Raw genomic sequence first — 21,059 nt, 5'->3', positions numbered from 1 at the left:
TGGTAAAAATAGGAATAGACTGACAGCAAACCTCGTAACAAGAAATGTTAGGCAACTGTAATTAACATACAGTGATACTAGTCCCATATGAGCTGTGCAGTGCAGGCATGAGATGTCTACTGGAAGGTTTTCTTACTTTACTTGCACACGTTTTTTTTAAGTTATGTGCACATGAGTAGTGCGTACCAAAGAAAAATAGTTAATGATTGTTACTAGAGTAAATATATTGAATCAATTTGCAGATCGCAGGCAGTGTACATTTTAACGCAATGATTTTAACACATCTTTGGTTTGATCTCAATTTTAGGAGCCACAAAAATAGTTCCAGTTGAGGCTGCTCCCCAAGAAACGGAACCAACAACAAATTCTGAGGCAACTGTTCAAGACCAAGCTCAGCGAAGAGGCTATCAAGAATATGCCATTCAACAAACACCCTATGAGCAGGCAATGAAATCAAGCAGGTAATTTTAAAAGCATTTAATTTTCTTGTGCTGAACATGGGAGAGAATTTTTTTTCTGTCTTCAGTTTTATGTAAGCAGAACTTCTGATGTTCAGTAGGCAAAAATACTTTGCGTGAGACATGGCTGCTCTTTGTAATGTGAAAACTTCCTGACAAATTTAGCTTTCTGCATACTTTTAGTCCATAATATAGAACAATGACAGCCTACTTTGTTACTGTATATCAGTACTCTAATTATAGCTGTTGTTTGGTTTTATTCTAGGTTAGGTCCAACTCAACTAAAAATTTTTACTTGTGAATACTGCAACAAGGTATTCAAATTTAAACATTCTCTCCAGGCTCATTTGAGGATTCATACAAATGAAAAACCTTACAAATGTTCATACTGCAGCTATGCCAGTGCCATCAAAGCCAACCTCAACGTGCACATGAGGAAACACACAGGGGAAAAATTCAGTTGTGATTACTGTGCATTCACATGTCTCAGCAAAGGCCACCTCAAAGTCCACATTGAGCGAGTCCACAAGAAAATTAAGCAACATTGTCGCTTTTGCAAAAAGAAATACTCGGATGTCAAAAATCTAATCAAGCATATCAAGGAAACGCATGACTTGAAGGACAAGAAGGTGAAAGATGTGTTTGATGAGCTCCGCTTGATGACCCGAGAAGGCAAGAGACAGCTGCTTTATGACTGCCATATTTGTGAACGCAAATTCAAAAATGAACTGGATCGAGACCGTCACATGCTAGTCCATGGTGATGAAAGACCGTTTGCTTGTGAGCTCTGTGGCCATGGAGCCACAAAATATCAAGCACTTGAACTTCATGTTCAGAAACACCCATTTGTTTATGTCTGTTCTGTATGCCTGAAGAAATTTGTCAGTTCTGTAAGGCTCCGTGCACATATCAAAGAAGTACATGCAGATTTGCAAGAAACTTCTGTTTTTAACAGTTCTATCAATCAGAGTTTCTGCCTTCTGGAGCCTGGAGGTGATATACAACAGGAAGCACTGGAACAATTAACACCGCCTGCAGATAAAATCACTCGTCTAAGCACTGAAGCACTTAGCGTACCAAAGCAACTTAACTGTAAAGACGAAACAAATACTACTGAGGTAAGCCATAATGATCAGCCTGACAGTCATTTAAAAATTGAGGCTGCCCCTTCCTTAGAATTGGAAAACTCTCTGGTGGAGAGTGCACCTGAGCTGCCCTGTCAACCGTCAACTGATGCAGAAGTATCACACATTGAATCGCATGCGGCGCCAAATTGTTTTTTGCTGAAAAATGCCGCTAGCACTTCAGAAGAACCAAAATTGTCTCCTGGAAATGAACAGGAAGTCAACTGTGATAGTTCAGTAAATATACAGGGTGATGAAATCCAGCTGCTGTTGCCGGGAGGCAAAGACTCAAGTGTGAATCACAATGATATAAACATTGAGAGCCTTTCAGTTTCTGACGAGACAGGTCAACCCTTTCATGCTAGTGAATTAGAAACAAGCACATCATCAAATCAAAACATGGCAGAATCTACAAATCCTCTTCCAGCACCAGATTCCAGTGAAGCCATCAGTCCAAAGCCAAACTCTAGTAGCACAGCTTCTGATACTCGGGGAGGAGCTGTGGCCTTTATGCAGATTTTGGATGGTTTACAAAAGAGACAAATGAACACAGAGTTGTGTGAGAAGATAAGAAAAGTTTATGGAGACTTGGAATGTGAATACTGTGGTAAGAACCAGTAGAACTGTGTGAGTTTTTTATTTCAAATGAATCGCAGTAACAGTGCATTTTTATCACATTCTTTTTTAAAATATATAATTCACTGCAGTTTTGTGGTTAAGCAAAAATTCTGGGCTGGATTTTGTCATCCAGTCCATGTATTTTGTTCAGAACATACAACCATCAGGGAAACTGAGGAAGAGAGAGGTCTTGTCAAACAAGACTTTGCTTTACCAAATTCTTTGTTAGTATTGCAGCCCTGCTAGGTATTATTTTAGCAGCACAAATTAAGGCTGTGCACTGCAGATACTGACTTTTACATGGGTCAGGCAAAGATGCATGTATATACACCAGATCCGTATGCTGGCAGTTTTCATTTTCATACTTGTATAACTCTGTTCCTTAGAGGTGAAAAGTTTTAGTCTTAGGATGAAGCTGTTTTGATTCTGTTGTTCTGGGTGGACGCTAGGAAACTAGAGGGAGATTACTTTCTTCTGACAGCCCCCAAATGGAGAAGCTCTGAATTTGATTCGTCTTCACTGCCCAGGAAGGGAAGGGAATTAAAGTTTAAAGAAAATCAATTAAAATCTTTGATGCTTTTAAGTCAGTGTATTTGTGCTTTCATTTCAAGGCATTTCTGGAACCCTCATATAATTAAGTTCAGAGTGGCTGAAGAGGGATACATGCTAGCTTGGTTTACTGGCATATTGATAGTTCAGCTTAACCACATTTGCTATGGGCACGCATAGTAGAACGCGGGAAGAGACTTTAAGGGTGTCTTTACACGTGCTCTGGGGGTGCTCTCATTAAAGCTCCTGCAGCATCCTGTATATTCAGCGTCCCAGCTACTCGTTCAACAAGCTTTAGTTAAAGACCCCTGCTGCCATTTTGAAGCACGGGGATGCTGAGTATGCGAGACACAGAGGCTGCTGAAGTGCACTAATTAGCATGCTCCATCAGACTCAATTAATCGAGTCTGGTCCAAGGCACTGTAATTACAGTGCACCGGAGCAGCATCTCCACATATCTACAGGTGCCCTAAAAGACTTCTTCATTGGGAACACATTTGTTAATATATCCCGCATAAAGGGTTACATTCATACAAGGTCACTATTGTGTTTTTCTAGTTGTGCATGTAACAGTGAAATAGCTTTGAGACAACTCAATAGGTATATTTTCATTAAACACAGAAGGAAGGCTTTGTAAAATTGTAGTTTGAATAAAAGGGAACTGAACATTTGAATTTTTTTACAATACAAGTTTTTACAAATGTCTTTAGAAATTACTTGTTTTCATGTTTAATTTTATTTTTAGGCAAGTTGTTCTGGTACCAGGTCCATTATGACATGCACGTTCGTACTCACACTCGAGAACATTTATATTACTGCTCCCAGTGCAATTATTCCTCCATCACCAAAAACTGCCTTAAGCGTCACGTCATACAGAAACATAGCAATATTTTGCTGAAATGCCCCACTGAACACTGTGACTATTCTACTCCAGATAAATACAAGCTTCAGGCACATCTGAAAGTTCACACAGAGCTGGTAAGTAACAGAATAAATACTCTTTGCTTTATCAAAATTCTGTCTCATCTCTGTGAAGTCACTTTCTTTGAACATTTCTTTGAAATTTGATTGGAAAAAGTCTTAATGCAGTACATATGCTTTGTCTCCTCAACTCCTTCCTGGCTGTTTTGGGGCTTGAGACTTTAAAAGGGGTATGGGACTGTTGCTACTGCTGATTCTTTCCTCAGACATTAGTACCACAGACTTAGTTGTAAAGGAAGGCATTTTTATGGTTAGTGTGGTTAAATCTGGTGAGTCTTCTGTTACAGCTATCATTTCCATTTACGGTGGATCAGAAGGGTGAGACACCTACTTCTGAAAGGAACACAGTCTTGTTCAGGCCCCCACCCCTGCATTGAATTACTGGGTCAAGTGCCTGATGGGCTATGGAGGTATGAGTGGCCAGTCAGCCTCATCCTTTTCAGGGCTTTGTCTGCAGCACAGTTATTCAAGAGCATCTAAGGAATTCCAGAACATGTTGCAAGCCAATTTTGCTTCAAGAAGCTCTGCCTATGATCCAGTGCCTCTGTCTGAATATTATGCAGAAATCAGTATTTTCTACACCAGATTTGCTCAGTTGTCTTCCACGTCTGAGCTTTCAATGTATTGTTGTGCTCTGAACTACAGTTTTAAATTACATAAGTATTTTATGAGCATCTAGGAGATAGAGGCTTTTTTATTGCTGTTAGATGAAGAATTTGTAATGAAACTATTGTGAGTGTGCAACTGACATGTGCATCTTTAAGCAGAATTGGAATTAATGCAGTATATTACAGATATTTATTAAATATTTCTTTCACGGCTCTTATTGATTCCATGAATCTGTGTGGCATAGCTAGTACTGAATAAAGCACAATTTCTGATTTCAAGGAACATTTGGAAAGCTATTCTAGAATGTATAATTAAATATTATTTACTAGTAGTGCCAGGAGGGTGGCATGAGCTATATCCTAGTAATTTAGATTTATTACAAGACATTCAGACAACTCCAACAGTAGGAATTTTGTTAAGTACCTTTTGAATTCATTAAACTTACTCTTGAATACATTGTTTACTTCTACATAGAAAAAACATAGTAAGTAACAGTTACAGTTGTGCAGAGAGAAGAACCATATGCACCTCCCCTTAAAAACAAGAATTACTGAGCTAAAGGCACATTTGGGCTTTTAACTGCCCCTTGGTTATGTAAGTCCCTATCTGTTCTCAACGTGTAAATCGTACAGTATACATACCAAATTTCTCTAGAAAGCAAAACTTTGCTTATCACCTAGTCTGTGCTAACGTGTCTGTTGGATGCAGTGGATCAGCGAAGCTGTGTCTTGTTTTACTAAAAGCTTGATGTGGAATAAAGAGTTTGTTCTTAGAGTGCATTTTTTCTCATACACGGATAGTTCTGTGTAATTGCTTTGAAAAGCAGTTAAGTGTAATGTTTTCAGATCCTCCTTGCTCAGGTAGGAGATAGACTTTTGGTCAGTATCTCCAGGGGTTGGAACAGAACCCTCTTATGACTCTTACCAAGTGCTGGTCTGTGGGGACCTGCAGGAAAGTTTATCTACAACCAGCAGGTGATAGAAAAGGAAAGGAGACGATCTTATATTTTTAGGTATCTATTTTGTCTCTTATTTCTACTTCATTTCAGATAGTCTAGAACTTCTTGAATAGAGCTGACAGTTTCCACTTCAACAAAACTGCAACATAGTGCAGTAAAACTCCAGCTCCTTTAGACACAAGTTTTCTCACTTTTTTTTTTGAGTTGAATAGATGTAATTTCTTAAAGAGAACTGAAATTTATTATAACCAAACAGTTTTCCCAGTAGTGGTTCCATTAAATTGTTCTGAATTCATTAACCTTACTCTTGTAATATATCAGTAGTCAAATATTTACATCCTACCATGAAAAGGAGTAAATAAGTGACAAAATGGTGGCCAAGATTTAAAAAAAAATTGGAGTTTAAAGATACATTCCTAAATCTATATTCAAAATTGCCGAGCATTCAACAGCTCCAACTGATCTTCCCAGCCAGAGGCCCAGGACCTTGATGCAAAGTAGGATTGAGAATGCATCTCCAGTTAGATTGCATTGGTAAGCAGAGTCTTTCAAATTTCACAGTGACAGCTATTATCAAATATGTATTGAACAATTTAAAGTGCACATTTGTCAATCTATATTTTTATCAAGTGATTCTTAAAAAGTATAACGAGAAATGGAGTTTTCCAGATGGATCTTTATACCTAAACCTTGTATTTTTTTAGTACTTTACATACAGGTTGTACAGTAAAATATTTTAACCAATGTATAAGCATCTTCGTGTAAGAAAAGCTGCATGGATGTATACGGAGGGTGCAAATTCAAACATTCAGAAGCTATTCCCAGAATTAAAGTTGCCCGTGAAGCCTAAGTTTAACCCTTTTGGTTGAATACCTTCTGATACCATTTTCCATTACATGCTTATATACAGTATTTCTTTTTCCTTTTGGATCTCTTTCTCATTTGGCGCCTGGGGTGGCTGATGTTTTTTCAGATAAATCAGATTTTCAGTATTTCTTTTTATCCTCATCATCATTCAGTGTAAGGCCTCATATCTTATTCTCTATGCACCATCCAAACCCTGCACTGAAAAATGGAATGATTAATTTCCTCATGGGCTCTTCTGTGGTACTTATTTTCACTGTATCTGTGCCTAATAAGCATTAATTAAGTTATCTTTGTAACACCCTGCATGGCAGAGAAGATTTTCATTGAGTGGGAACTGAGGCATAGGTTGCTTAAGACCAGAATTTGCAAATGTCTTCACTAATTTTCCATGCCAATTTGGAGACACCTAGGGCTTGATTGATCAGAGTGCTTAGCATTTCTATACCTCTTTAAATGTTCAAACCGTGGTGTAAGGCATTACCTAATTAATCATCACAGCACTCTTGAATGGTAAGGAGGAATTATAATTGCCTCAGAGAATGAACTGAAAGAGGCTCAGATCCATAAAGGTCCAGACTGACAAAAGTATTTAGGCACCCAGCTTCCACTGATGCAAACTGAAGTTAACTTAGCTAAGAAAACCCACTGAGTCAGTGACAGAGCAGAGATTAGGAACTAGAGGCCCCTTGCTCTTAACTTGGCAGGTGTTCCTTTGGACCAGGGATGTCAGACTCATCCATCCCCATTGTAGACTGGATGGGTGGTGCAGGCTTAGTCCACAGGCCAGACTGGGCCCACAGACCACCCCCCCGCCTTCTGACCTTCCTCTTCTTCCACTCCCTCTCTGTCCTGCCTGCTTCCCTCCCACCTCCCACCACACCTGATCAGGTGGCTGTTCCAGCCAGTCTACCACTCGCACTATGAATCCCTCAGTCACTGGAACAGGCACAGCATGTGGCAGAGTCCAACTGGATTGTAGTGCCCCAGCTGAACAGCATCACATGTGGTGCCCGTTCCATGCACTCTGGGATCTGGGCCACATGTACAGCAGCAACTGGCTCCAGTATGCTGGGGCACAGGGGAGGAGAGAGCGGTCTGTGGACCCAATCTAGCCTGTGGACCTGCTCTACACCATGAGTGCACGTAGTGCCCCAAGTGGGTCTAACCAGACCTAGGGACAGTGTTGGGGGCCAGATAAGGGTGCTCTGTGGGTTACATGTGGCCTGTGGGCTGTATGTTTTAACAGTCCTGCTTTAGATCTCACTGCTTCAAGTGTTGGAATATTTACCATTCTTACTGATTTCAGTTGCAGGTGAGTATGTTGGCCTTCTGGTAAGGTGTTTGGTATCTCGAATTAGACAGCCGGAACATGACGAAAACACAGTCTGTGGTCATATGGAAAAACTCTGGTATAAGTAATTAGTTCAGAACTCTGTGTCAGTGGCAGAAATCAGAATCCAGGTCCCCAGAGTTGTGTTTCATCACTGTATTCAGTAGCTGGAACCACATTACTGTCTTGCTACTTTTATAGTCCATACTTCATTCCAAGCACATAGGAAAGAGACGCACACTCAAAGTACCACCATTTTATCTATATTGCATTTAGAATAATAGAAAATTAGGCTTGGAAGGGACTTCAGGAGTCCAACCCCCTGCTCAAAGCAGGACCGTCCCCAAATATATCATCCCAGACGAGGTTTTGTCTAGTTGGGTCTTTAAAACCTCTAACTATGGAGATTCCACAACCTCTCTGGGGAACGTGCTCCAGTGCTTTACTACCCTCCTTGTAAGACAGTTTTTCTTGATATCTATCCTAAATTTCCCTTGTTGCAACTTGAGACTGTTGCTCCTTGTTCTGTCGTCTGCCACCATTGAAAACAGTCCAGCTCCATCTTCTTCATAACCACCCTTCTGACATTTGAAGGCTGCTATTAAATCCCCTCTGTTTTCTCTTCTCCCGACTTAACTTAGCCCAGTTCCTTCAGCCTGTCGTCATCAGCCCAGTTCCCCAGGCCTAATCATTTTTGTTGCCCTCTACTGGACTCTCTCCAACTTGTCCATATCCTTTCTGTAGTGGGGACTCAAAACTGAACGTACTACTCCAGATGTGGCCTCGCCAGTACTGAATAGAGGTAGATTATCGCTTCCCTCCATCTGCTGGCAACAATCCCACTAATGCAGACAAGTATGTTGTTAGCCTTATTGGCAACAAGGGCACACCGCTGGTTCATCATCACCTTATTGTCCACTGTAACGCCCAGGTCCTTTTCTGTAGAGCTGCTGCTTAGCCAGTTAGTCCCCAGTCTGTACTAGTGCATGGGATTGTTCTGTCCCAAGTGCAGGACTTTGCACTTGTCCTTATTGAATCTTATGACACTTCTTTTGGTACAATCCTCCAATTTGTTCAGATCTCTGAATGCTAGCCCTACCCTCCAGCATATCTACTACTCCCCCCAGCTTGGTGTCATCTGCAGACTTGCCGATGGTGCACTCCATCCCATCTTCCAGATTGTTGTTCAAGATATTGACTAAAACCAGCCCCAGGACCAGCCCCTGGAGCACTCCACTTGATACCAACTGCCAGGTAGACATCAAGCTGTTGATTATTATCCTTTGGCTAGGTACAGACATTCAGAAACGCAGGACAGAATTGATCCAAGTTGCACAGTTTTTTGTAAGCAGTGTAGTTTAAATCAGTAGCGAGCAGAATACACATTTGGCCTTTGGTGGGGGAGCAGGGGGAAGCAAATCTTAGACTGGGTTCTACCATTTTTAAACCAGTTTGTGTGTGCCAGACTTCTGTTCTGTTACAGGTATAGGCTGGTTTCTGATCACTTATACTGGTAAAAGTGCAATGTATGTACCTGGCCTTGAAGCCCAATGATCCAGCCAATTTTTTGTTCACCTTACAATCCATTAATCCAATCCATACTTCCTTAGCTTGCCTGCAAGAGTGTTGAGGGAGACTATCAAAAGCCTAGCTAAAGTCAAGGTATATCACATCCGCTTGTCTCACCACATCCACAGAGCCAGTCATCCCATCACAGAAGGTTGGTCAAACATTACTTGTCCTTGGTGAATCCATGCTGAGTGTTCCTAATGATCTTCTCCAAGTGTTTAGAGACGGATTCCTTGAGGATCTGCTCCATCATTTTTCCAGGGACTGAGATGAGGCCTCACTGGTCTGTAGTTCCCTAGATCCTTCTTCCCTTTTTAAAGATGGGCATGATATTTGCCCTTTTCCAGTTGTCTGGGACCTCCCACATCTGCCATGAGTTTTCAAAGATGATAGCCAGCATCTGTGCAGTCGCTTTGGACAACTCCCTCAGCACCCTCAGGTGCATCCTGTCTGGCCCCATGGACTTGTACACATCCAGCTTTTCTAAATATTCCCTAACCTGTTCTTTCACCACTGTTGGCTGTTCCTCTGCTCCGCAAACTGTGTGGTCAGGTGCAGTAGTGTAGGAGCTGATCCTGCCTGTGAAGACTGAGGTGGAAAAGTCATTGAGCACTTCATTTTTTTTGCATCATGTGTCACTTGGTTGCCTCTCCCATTAGGTAAGGGAGCCACACTTTCCCCGTCCCTCCCCTTGTTACTGACATACTTGTAGAAACACTTCTTATTAACATTTACATTCCTTGCTGGCTGCAAGTCCAGTTGCGCTTTGGCTCTCCTGATTTTCATCCCTCTATGCCCCAGTAATACTTATACTCCTCCCTATTCAGTTGTCCAAGTTTTCCCTTCTTTTATGCCTCCTTTCTGTGATTTAGTTTACTGAAGAGTTCCCTGCTAAGCCAAGCTGCTCTTCTGCCATGGTCTTCCTGTGCATCAGAATGGTTCATTCCTGCACTCTTAGTAAGGCTTCTTTAAAATACAACCAGCTCTTCTGGACTCCTTTCCTCCTCAGCCTGGCTTTCCAGATGATCTTGCCCATGCATTCCCTGAGTGTTGAGGTTTACTTTTTTGAAACTGAGGGTCCTTACGTAGCTGCTCTCCTTCCTTCCTGTCTTTAGGATCCTGACCTCAGTCATCATCATGTAGACCCTGGTACCCAAGTTCCCACCCACTTCTACATTCCCCACCTATTCTTGCCTGTTTTGTGAGCAGCAGGTCAAGAAGAGAACAGCCCTAGTTGGCCTCTCCAGCACTTGGTACCAAGAGGTTGTCCCCAGCACTCTCCAAAAGCTCCCTGGATTGCCTGTGTACTGCTGCATTGCCCTCCCGGCAGATGTCAGAGTGATTGAAGTCCCATGAGAACCAGGGCCTGTGATCTGAAAGTTTCTGCCAGATGTTTGAAAAAAGCCTCATTATCTTGGTCTGGTGGTCTGTAGCAGATGCCCACCATGACATCACCCTTGTTGCTTTCCACTCTGACCTGAACCCAGAGACTTTCAACAGGCCTATCTCCAGTTTCATACTGGAGCTGTGAGCAGTCATGCAACTTCTTTTCTTAAAGAGCAGCTCCTCTTTCTTTTCTCCCCTGCCTGTCCTTCCTGAACAGTTTTTACCCAACCATAACATTGCTCCAGTCATGTGAGCTCCCACCAAGTCTGTTTTTTCAATCACATAATAGTTCCCTGACTGTGCACGGACACCCAATTCTTCCTGCTTGTTTCCCAGGCTCCATGTATTCATGTACAGACACTTGAACCAGCCAATTGCCCTGCTTTCTCAGGAAGAATGAGAAGGCCTCCCCTGTTGCCCACTCCTGCTTGTGCTTCCTCCAGGTCACCCGCTTCCCCACTTACCTCGGGACTTTGGTTTTCATTCCCCAGCAAATCTAGTTTAAAGCCCCACTTATTAGGTTAGTGAGCTGGTCTGTGAAGATGTTCTTCCTTCTTTTCATTGGATGGACCCCATTTCTCCCTAGCAGTCCTTCTGGAGCAATATCCCTTGGCCAAAAAAGCTAAAGCACCATCATCTGTGAAGTAAATTCCCCACTCACTTTGGTCTCTAGTTAAACAAGGGACTTAAGTATTGATCTAATTGCTGAGTCCCAGCCACTTAGACTAAATTACTAGGTTAGTTACTCTTAATTAAAGAAAGAACTTGCCTTAAAGGCTCCTCTTCAAAGAGGTGGGGTTGTAAACTGACCTGCGAACAGCCCTGTTTGCTGCCCCTGTGCACTCACTCGCAGTATCTCCTTTTACACCCTCCTGGGCCTGGACTGACTGTTCCCTTGTTAGGACTTTTGACAGACAAAGGCAGCAGTCACGTAACCACACAGTCCACCAAATAATCGCACAGACAGGCCTGGATCGTTTACCTTCTAGAAGCAGGATCAGATGCCTGGCTCCTCTTCCTTTTCTTCCTCTTGCTTCCAGTGAGCTACTTGCAACCAGCCCTGCTTACTGTCCCTGGTTGCTCACAATTTGGTGCAATTTTGCCCAGCAAATGGAAGTGAGGTACTGGGCAGCAGCAGTAAGGTGGTCATGGTTTTTCATAGCAAATGAGAACTGAGCAAAGTAGGCATATTAGAAGCTGCTAAAAATCATCGTAATTATCCCAAATCGTGAAGTATGGTAATAGGGTCAAGAAAAGATACATGGGCTGATTCCCAGAATATTTGCCTTCCAGATTAGGTTGCATCTAAAAACCTCTTGGTGCAGGAATTTAAAGAAAGGAAAAGAAAGATTTTTATATAAAAAATATATTAAAATTAATTTAAAACAATTATATATAATTATGTAATCAAATTTATATTTAAATTATATGATTTAATACATCATTTTAATTTATATTTTAATACACAATACCTACCTACATACATGTGCAGATGCGCATGTGCACAGACACTTTAGAGGTATGTATTCCTGTACTGTGAAAATGGACGCCTTAATATTCTCTCTCATGTTGCCATTAAATGAGACAAATAGGTTTCTGTCTTGTCCACCATTTTAATTTTCCTATATCGCTCATTAGAGTATTATCTAATCTCTTCCCAAATAAATTAAATCAACATAATACTTCACTTTAAGCAAGGCTGTGTGGCATTAGCTAAATGCAGGAGCCTTTTTAATTCATGAAAATCTTGATTTGGCATAGGAATGATGAGTGTGGCGGTCTGTTCCCACTTCTTCATATCCCAAAAGTTCTGTGCAGGGCCCACTCCTGGTCCCATGAAAGTCAATAGTGAAGCTTTTATTGATCCAAGTGAGGGCAGTGTGAAGCCTGAGATTAGCACACTTCTGCAAATGTATTAGCTTCTTTTTGTGGAAGACCTAGGGGTAATTGCAAGAGGTCTGCCTGATAGGATGAAGCATGTCAGCAGATGTGCAGGAAAAGAATTGTGCAACAAGTTATAGCACTATGACTAGTGTTATAAGTAGTAATTATTCTTCTTTGTGAAGAGGGAAAGATACTTTTCTCTTACATTTTTGTGCTACAAAGTGATACAAAACTTCATGGCTCAAGCTGTCAAATACAGTTGAGGCTTTTCTTTTTTCAGACGGATACTTTTTAAGTAAGTAGGAAAAAGCCTGTGTGGGAGGAAAACTAAATGGGGACAAAGCCGTTTTGATGGGATGTTTGAAGAGCTATTACTTTGGACATATTTTAATGAGGTGCTGAGGTGAATGTACCTCATTGTGCAGGTGCTGTCTGTTACTGGGGTATTTCTTCCACCATGAATTTCAGCAATACCTATAGCAGGTTCGGGGTTAACTAACTCACTAAACAGTCATTCAGTGTCCTTTTACAGGCTCACGGTCTCTATTTATTTTCCTTACTTCTCTACTTTCCTTATTTCCCTTCCTCCTAGCAGGAGTCACTCAACATAAGCCATATACACAGTCTCTGAGGCACTCATAGAATCATAGTAATTAAGGTCTGGAAGGGACCTTGAAAGATCAAGTCCAAACCCTCTGCTCTGGGCAGGGATACTGCTGAGATCAAATGATCCCACCAAAGTGTTTGTTCAGTCTCCTCCTGAAGATGTCCAAAGCTGGGGACTGCACCACCTTCTTGGGAAGTCTATTCTGATTCTGTTCACCCTTTCCATAAAGAAGTTCTTCCTTACATCCAGCCTGAAACCATCCTCTAACAGTTTGTGGCCATGGCAACTTGTCTTCCCCTGGGGCACCCTAGCGAACAGTTTTTTCCCCCAGCTCCCAATATTCACCCCTTACATACTTATAGACAGCCACCAACCCCCGCCTCAGTCTTCTGTTCCCTAGGCTAAACAGTCCCAGATTTTTTAGTCTTTCCTCAAGTTTTGTCCTCCGTGCCCTTAATCATTCTTGTGGCCCTTCTCATGGACTCTCAATACCTGTGGTCAGCTTCCCAATTGTAAACGGACTCAAGATAACAGGCCTCCAAGTGTTGCTCCTGGGCTCCACCATAAGCTGGTGGGAGCAGGAGGAGGGCAGTTGAAGGCAGCATGTGCACTTGTGTCTGTGCCTGCCCACACAGGTCGCTGGCACGCAGCTAGGCACAGTAGTAGGAACAGCTTTGGCAGCTGGATGCAGATAAGGCTTTGGGGGACCGGGATTGGAGACTGTCTGGGGGTGGGGAGTGTTGTGTGTGTGTGGGAGGTGTGTGTGTGAGGGGGGCTGGTGCCCTCCAGTGATGGGGGAAGCTGTCTGGGTGTTGTGGCTGCGGTAGGGCACTGCTGGAGGGATGGGGGGGAAGCACCTTCCCCTCCAGCAGGGGAAGGGTGGTTGCCTTTGAGGGCTGCAGTAAGCTCTGTGGCCAGGCCTGCGGCACTGGGGCTGGTGCCTGTGTTCATGGGACCAGGCTGGGCAGGAGACATTGCCCAGGAGGCATGGCCAAGACCACCTGGTGCAGCTCTAGAGCCTGCAGCTCAGAGCAGGGGGTGCCACAGGCCTCCCCTTTTCCCTCCCACCTGCATCAGGGCTGGACTCACTCCACTGCTGCCACTGCCCATACAGATCTGAGTCACCATTCTCCAGCCCATTGGGATGGGGGCAGCTGGAGGCCCCCTCTGACGGGGCTGAGGGGAGCAGGGGGTTGAGACCGAGGGGCACTGGTAGGGCCTGAGGTATGTGGTTCAGGAGTGAGGGGCAGCAGAAGGGACATGGAGCTGCAGATTGGGAGTGAGGAGCACTGGCAGGGCCAGGGGGCTGTGGGTGGGCAGTGAGGTGTCCTCTGTTTTGGAACTGGAAATATGGTAACCCTAGCTGAACAGCTTGGCATCACAGGCCAGGAAAACTTGTTGAGCAGCAGAGGCAGTTGACCCCGTGCGTGAAATTTGCTTCTCATTTGTTCAGGGAAACAGTACTTCTGATTGGTAGGAAGCTTAACAAGCAAATTGGGAATGCACTCGATGTTCTTTAAACAATAATAATAGGTTTTAAAAATTATTTTCTATATACTGCAGGCTGAGACACAGTGCTAGGGAGCAGCGACAGCCTCTTGTTATGGCTCCAGAATTATAAGATTAAGCCCGAGTCCAGTCTTGCCCCAGGCTGTCCCTAGCTCACAGTAGGTATGAATAGAAACCTGATCCTTTAGGTTGTAACAACACTCTGTTGTATGCTGTTTCCTATAGAATACATCACCTCGCAAGCATACTCACCTCATGGCCTGTTAGACTTGGGTAGCAGACCTTCTGCTTTTATCCATCATATAGAGTCTCAGTGTATGTTCAATAGATAAAGTAATTCTAGCCTACCCCAGAGAATCCAAACTTGACTTTTACTGTTTCCATCTGTGATAATGGTTTTTTTTGTGTTTTTAAAGAACCATGTTTGAATTGGTATTTGGCACTTTAATTCTAAAATTCATCAAATACAACCTTCAGCAGGAAATAAATGCAATCAGTTTCCATGGCTGAGACTTCTTTGTCAAGAGTGCTCTGCAGTTTGCTTATCCCTCTGTCCTTGACACTGAAGGCTTAATACGTACCAAGTCCTTCCATTGTACCCAGAATCACCAACTGATATTTACTTGTGCTGTCCTTTATTGCTTGCGGCAGCTTAGGACATGCACAGTTGGAGTTTAAACCTCTTTTCTTAGAGGTTAGAATATTGGATGGACTTTTAATAAACATGAATAAGAAATGCATATAAGCTCTGTATACAGTATAAATCAATGGAGATAACTTATCCAGGGTTTGTACAGCCATTCAGAGAATCCATTTGCTGCAAGGTGGTGAATGGCAGGAACTGTTTTGAAAGTTACTGTAGTCACAATGGGGTGTACTTCCAGCCCCCAGCATCAAAGTGTGAAGTGCTAGATGGCAGCTAAAGATTTTAATGCTTGTATTTGAAAACAAAGCATGTTTTAAGGGGAGGGGCATGAGCCATCTTTTGTTTTATATTTGTATAGTATCAAAGATTGGGGTGGGAGGGGGAGGTCGAAAGGAGTGGGAGTCTGGTTGCAGTCTTGTAAGACCTTCCCCAGTTTAAGTAATAAGCAATATTATTACTGCAGTTTTGTTCCTCCAAGTAAAATAAAATATTACTTTATTTCTGTACAAAGTAAAGGGGAAAAATGAATTCTCTTTAAAGTGGACCTGAATATTCTCCATCTGCCTATGGGTCAGGTATGGCCTTATATCAGATTTGATCGTGATGTATATCTTGAACAGCCAGTTCAAGGAACTGCATTAAAAATAGCAGGTGACATCTTGCCCAGTTGAAGTGAATGGCAATGAACATTGCTTTAGATGCACTGAATGGAACAGCTGGAGGGGCCACAGTTTCATTCAGTGCATCTAAAGCAATGGTTGGCAACCTCTTAGGCTGCAGGCCGGAGTGACCGGGTCAGAGGTGGGTGGGCGGACATTGAGACCCAGCTTTCCCTGCTGCTGAGTACTGCTGAAGCCTCCTATCAGTGGGCTGGATCAGATGGCTCAGCATGGCCAGAGGTTGCCAACCCCTGATCTGAAGTATTGCACAGCTGCTTGCCACTGCAGAGAGCATCTGAGTCAGCATGTGCAATGAAGTAGTGCCCTGTAAATGAAGCAAATGTTGGTTTCTAATATATCCAGGCCAGAGCCGTGACTGGCAGTTCTTTTACTTCATTAAATAAACTCTAGAGTAGTGTCTGAATATTGTAAATGCTGTATATCCAGAGGCTGGGATTTTATAAATGCCCATGTATGAGTACACTTACCCACTTAATTAATCTTGCCTCGAGGAAGCAATACACTCTTCAGAGTATACTGAAATATATCTAGTGATTCTTTTGTAGCAAGAACTGACTCCATTCATAGAATGAAAAAAACCCACATTCTAGTTGCTATTTAGATGGCTTCATGTTGCAGTGAAATGTATCCTAGAGAAATTAGGAAATTCCACCCAGTTATAATAGACTACTTAATTCACAAGGCTTGAGAGTATTTATGAAATAATGTCATTCCCAGTATGTAGAAGATAAAATGGGTTGCTTTCACAGAATTGAAAATCTAGCATTTTTGATTTACTTAGAAATTATTTTATCTTTTTTAAGTTTCTTGTATTTTCTCTAAGTTGGTTGATAGGAGGCTTAAGCAAATTTTTGGACACTGGATATAACTTTAAATTGAAATAGCTGATTGTATTGTATTGCCAGTCTCTAACAGATGTAGAGCCATCTCACAGAATACTTTGCCTGTGTATGTGTCCTTCAGAAAATCTTCAAAGGCATTTAAAAGGCAGGGACACTGATAAGGCATAGGATAAATTAGTTTTATTCTTACCAAAGGAAAATCTTGAATGCTGTGAGTGTATTATTATAGCCTCCGAGTCCTTCAGAACACCTCCTGTCATCATCTGTGACAAGGGCAGTCTGCAGGGTCCAAGCTGCCATGGGAGGCCTCTTTGGGACTCTGCATTTGTGACCTGTATGTACTCTGAAATGCTTTATTTGTAAGAGGGGAATTTTTAGGTGTAGGCTGAGAGAGTGATATGGTTACTATGAAGGACGAGCAATGTGACAGACTTGAAGTAGTGACAGGCGTATTCTTGATGACTCTGAAGCAGTAGTGTAGCCCTGTGAAAGTCCATGACAGTGACTTGGACAAACAGCTTTTGTAAGGTTAGGCTTCAGCTGCACTCATTTTAGGATTCTGGCTTGTTGACAGGCATAGTATGACAGCACTGCATGCTAAGACCATGCATTCCTGTGTGAGATTATGAAGAACACCTATTTAAAGACTGTATGCCACAGAATTTGGTAAAGATGTTGACTGTGTATTGATTCTGAAGGGCTTTGATGTTAATTATCTTGGCAGAAAGTGGGGAGACTCTAGGTTTTTGGTTCTGTAGCTCTCCATTGAAAATTTTCTGTCCAGTATATATTTTATATGTCAGGTTTGGTATTTTCAACTGTATGTAAAGTTTATATGTTTGTCTGTGTTATGTATATATACTTCTCTGTATATGTAGGCATGGAAACCTGTTTAAATGCATATAGATTTGCTGTGTATAGTTCATACCCATTAAAATCAATCACACGAAGGACAAATACAAAATCCTGCACTTGGAATAGAAAAATTACATGCACAAGGACAGGCTTAGGAATGAATGGCAAGAGAAGGAGAAGGATCTGGGGGTTACAGTGGTCCACAAGCTGAATCAGGCAACAGTGTGCTTTTGGCAGGGGTGGGAGGGAAGCCAACAACAAATTGGTTTGTATTAACAGAAAGGTCTCTTGCAGATTAAGGGAAGTGACTCCATTGCTCTATTTGGCATTGGTGAGGCTTCACTCAGAATACTGTGTCCAGTGTTGGGCCTTTGAAGAAAGATATGGACAGATTGCAAGGAGTCTAGCGGAGAGCAACAAAAATGAATGGGGGCCTTGGAGGCAAGACATGATTAAAGGCTGAAAGAACTAGAGTTATTTAGTCTGTAGAAGAGAGGATGATGGAGGATTTGATAACAATCTTCAAATGCCAAAGGGGTGATTACAGAGAGGATGGATATGGGCTTTTCACTATGGCCATAGGGGACAGAACTAGGAGCAATGGCATCTAGCTGCAGCAGAGGAAATTTAGCTTGGAGATTAGGAGGAACTTCCTGTCTAGTTAAGCATAGGGCTAGAAAAGTTGTTCCTTTTCCAGAGTTCCACCTTGCGGATAATTTGGTGTACAAATAATCTCTGTGACAGCAGACAAAACAGCATTGTAGAGGTTCTGAAAACCCTTTATGTTAGCCAGCACAGAAAATAAACAGATCTGGATGTAATATTGAACAGTTACACATGCTTCCTTGCCTTAGGTTAAGGTCAGACATCTCAATAGTCCAGGTGCTTTATGCTCCAACATCTCTTCAAAACACTGATTTTTCTGCGTCTGTCCTGTGCAGCCAGTTCCCTTTGCTTTCCTTGAAACAGTGGAATAGTGCTTTTTAATGATGCATCTAATACAGACTATTAATCTAGAATTTAGAAAACATGCATCCTGATTTTGCAATGGCATCTGCCACTGTCAAACATTATGTTCCATTATATTTTGGTGTATTACTGTTTGCCTGCAGAATTAAAGCCATAATGAGATTTATTCCTTTGCACATGGAAGGATGGATTGAACAAATGATGGAGGGGGTGGGGGAAATGAATGCCCCCAGTCCCATCATATCCTAAAACTTTCTTTCTGATATGTGACTTGTTCAGTACTCTTTCACCTCCTGATTCTGTAAAGGTAGATCATAACGCTTTAATTTATTTAACATTTTTTATTTTAAACACTTCTTTCCCATGTACTACAAATCAAAACTCTGAATCACCCCAGACTTAGTGATATTTTAAGGTAATTTTATATTTTCCCTCACTGTATTTCATAATGATAACTGCTTTTGCCTACAGCTTTTTTGGGAGCCATATGTTTTTTCAGTATGTAAAGAGAGGTAATGATTGAACCAGTGCACTGCTAAAATAATCTCCTCCCCCACCCTGCTTTTTTTTAAGGACAAAAAGAGTTACTCCTGTCCTGTGTGTGAGAAATCATTTTCTGAAGATCGACTAATAAAATCGCACATCAAGACAAACCACCCTGGTAAGAGAAACCACAATACAATTTCTAAACCTACTGCAACAGAAGAAGAATGTCTAAGCGATAGTAATCTAATGTGATGGCTTTCAAGAAAATACATGTTTCTAATGTGCCTTAATTAGTATAAGAATATTAGTAGAGTCTGCAGCTCTTTAGTGATTGTATTCTGAACAAACTGTGTGTGTTGTAGATCTGTAGTGTTTATGGGCTGTACTCTGCAAGGTATTGACCATTCTTCCCTCAGTCCAGCAAAGCACTTAAAAACATATCTAAAAATTAGCACGAGACTTGTCTCATTGAAGCAAGCTGATCTACGTTTGTGGTTGTAGCAAAGATATTCTTAAAAGGTTTGCTCAGGAGGCTGTTGAGTATTTGCAACCAGGGATGGATCCAGAGGGGGTGTAGCGGCATGGCTGCACTCCCTGTTTGGTTGGATTGCACTTCACCATGGGGGGGAACTTTTTCAAGTCTCTAAAGCTGGTGAAAATCCTCCCTCCCTTCCCCTTCTTGTTCAAAGGCGTGGCTCTTCTCTTCCCCTTCCTTCTGCCTACCTTTTCTCACTGTCCTGGTGACAGGAAGCCCCAGATCTGTTCCTGCCCACTGCCTGGGGACTGTGCTTATCTGGAGATGGTGACAAGGGGAGCAGAGTTGGACAGTAGTTTCCCTTCCCTGGACCTGCTCCAGGACAGCACCAGGGGGAACTACTCTCCAGCTACCCTGTTGCTGCTGTCTTCCCCTCCAGCAGAGCCCAGCCCCCATGTAGCCCAGCTGGCTCTGGACCCTTCCTGCTTCTGAGCAGTGGACAAAGGAGCAGGGGCAGGCTGGGGGGGCTGGTGGGGAGAGGGGAAAAAGGAGGGGAGGGGGCTGCGTCTGAGCAGGAAGGGGAAGGGAGGGGAGATTTAGGGACTTCAAAAAGTCTGCCCACACTGGTGGGGGTGAAGGAAGCTGGGAGTAGGGTCCCAATCCTGCAGTGCAGGTTGCTGCTCCCACTGCCCTCTTTTGGAAAATCCTGGAACTCCTGTTCATAACCTTGCTGGATCCAGCCCTTTAAACCTGAAATGAAAAATATTTGTAGTAACACACTTCTGCAGTTCTGTGTGCTAGTATCTCCTCTGTGCTTGTATGAACCAGAGATGGCCATGATCCTAAACAGGGAGAGCTGACTGGGGACCCCAGATAGAGCAGTGAGCCTGTGCTCCACTGGAGTACAGGTAGGAGCGAGCCCATCTGTCACCCATCACCCACCTGTCACCCACCGTCAGACCATGAAGTTGACCCAAGCAAAGAAGGCCACTAAGTAGATGGATTGTCCAGCCTCCACCTGTGCCAGGTCACCCAGGTCCTGGATGGCAAGGAGCCCTTGTGCAGGAGGCAGAGGAACAGCTTGAGGGCAATATTATAAAGCTGGCATGACCGTGAACTGCCTTGATGCACTCCCAGCCCAAACTGGATGGACTCCATCAGCATCCAGTTGAGCTTCACCAGCACTCTATGGAGGTGTACAGCACCTGAAGAAACAGCATGAAGTGGGGACCAAAGCTGAGAATCTTCAGTGTGCCTATGAGGTACCCATGATCCACCCTGTCAATTGCCTTCTGGTTGAGGGACAGGAGGCTGAATAGATAAAGTGCCCTGGAACCACGTTCATCTGGTCAGCATGAATCGAGTCCAACTGCACGGAACTCAGGTGCAGCAAGATGGCTTTCACTGTGACCTTATAGTCTGTATAGAGGAGTGAGACAGGAGCGCCAGTTCCTGAGGTTGTAGGGTTCCCCTTCCCGGGCAGCAAGGTCAGGGCGGTCCTCCTGCTTGACAGGGGAAGCTCCCCATGCCCTTTGGACTCAGTTCCAGGCCAAGGACCTCCCAGAAGGCACGACAGAACTCCACGGTCAGCCTGATGATGCCCAGCACTTTGGTGGCCATCAGGTGGAGGGATTCTGAGAGCTTAGCCAGGATGAGA

The 21,059-nt window shown here is 43.0% G+C and overlaps 1 protein-coding gene across 4 annotated transcripts in view; it reads left to right on the top strand.

The window, feature by feature from the left end:
- The window catches only part of ZFAT (zinc finger and AT-hook domain containing), a 272,893-nt gene that overhangs the window by 174,936 nt on the left and 76,898 nt on the right, over window positions 1-21,059 (top strand). For all 4 annotated transcript variants that reach the window (XM_090040693.1, XM_090040692.1, XM_090040691.1 and 1 more), the window contains 4 exons: window positions 308-461; window positions 724-2,189; window positions 3,495-3,727; window positions 19,015-19,102. In XM_090040693.1, the coding sequence (XP_089896819.1) occupies window positions 308-461; window positions 724-2,189; window positions 3,495-3,727; window positions 19,015-19,102 (1,941 nt within the window). The remainder of the gene's footprint in view (window positions 1-307; window positions 462-723; window positions 2,190-3,494; window positions 3,728-19,014; window positions 19,103-21,059) is intronic.

The sequence above is a fragment of the Crocodylus siamensis genome, chromosome 3 (assembly GCF_052110815.1).
Source record: "Crocodylus siamensis isolate JL-2025a chromosome 3, ASM5211081v1, whole genome shotgun sequence".
Classification (NCBI taxonomy): Eukaryota; Metazoa; Chordata; order Crocodylia; family Crocodylidae; genus Crocodylus; species Crocodylus siamensis.
Note: the sequence above shows the minus strand (reverse complement) of the source record. Positions and strands in the feature narration are given on the sequence as shown.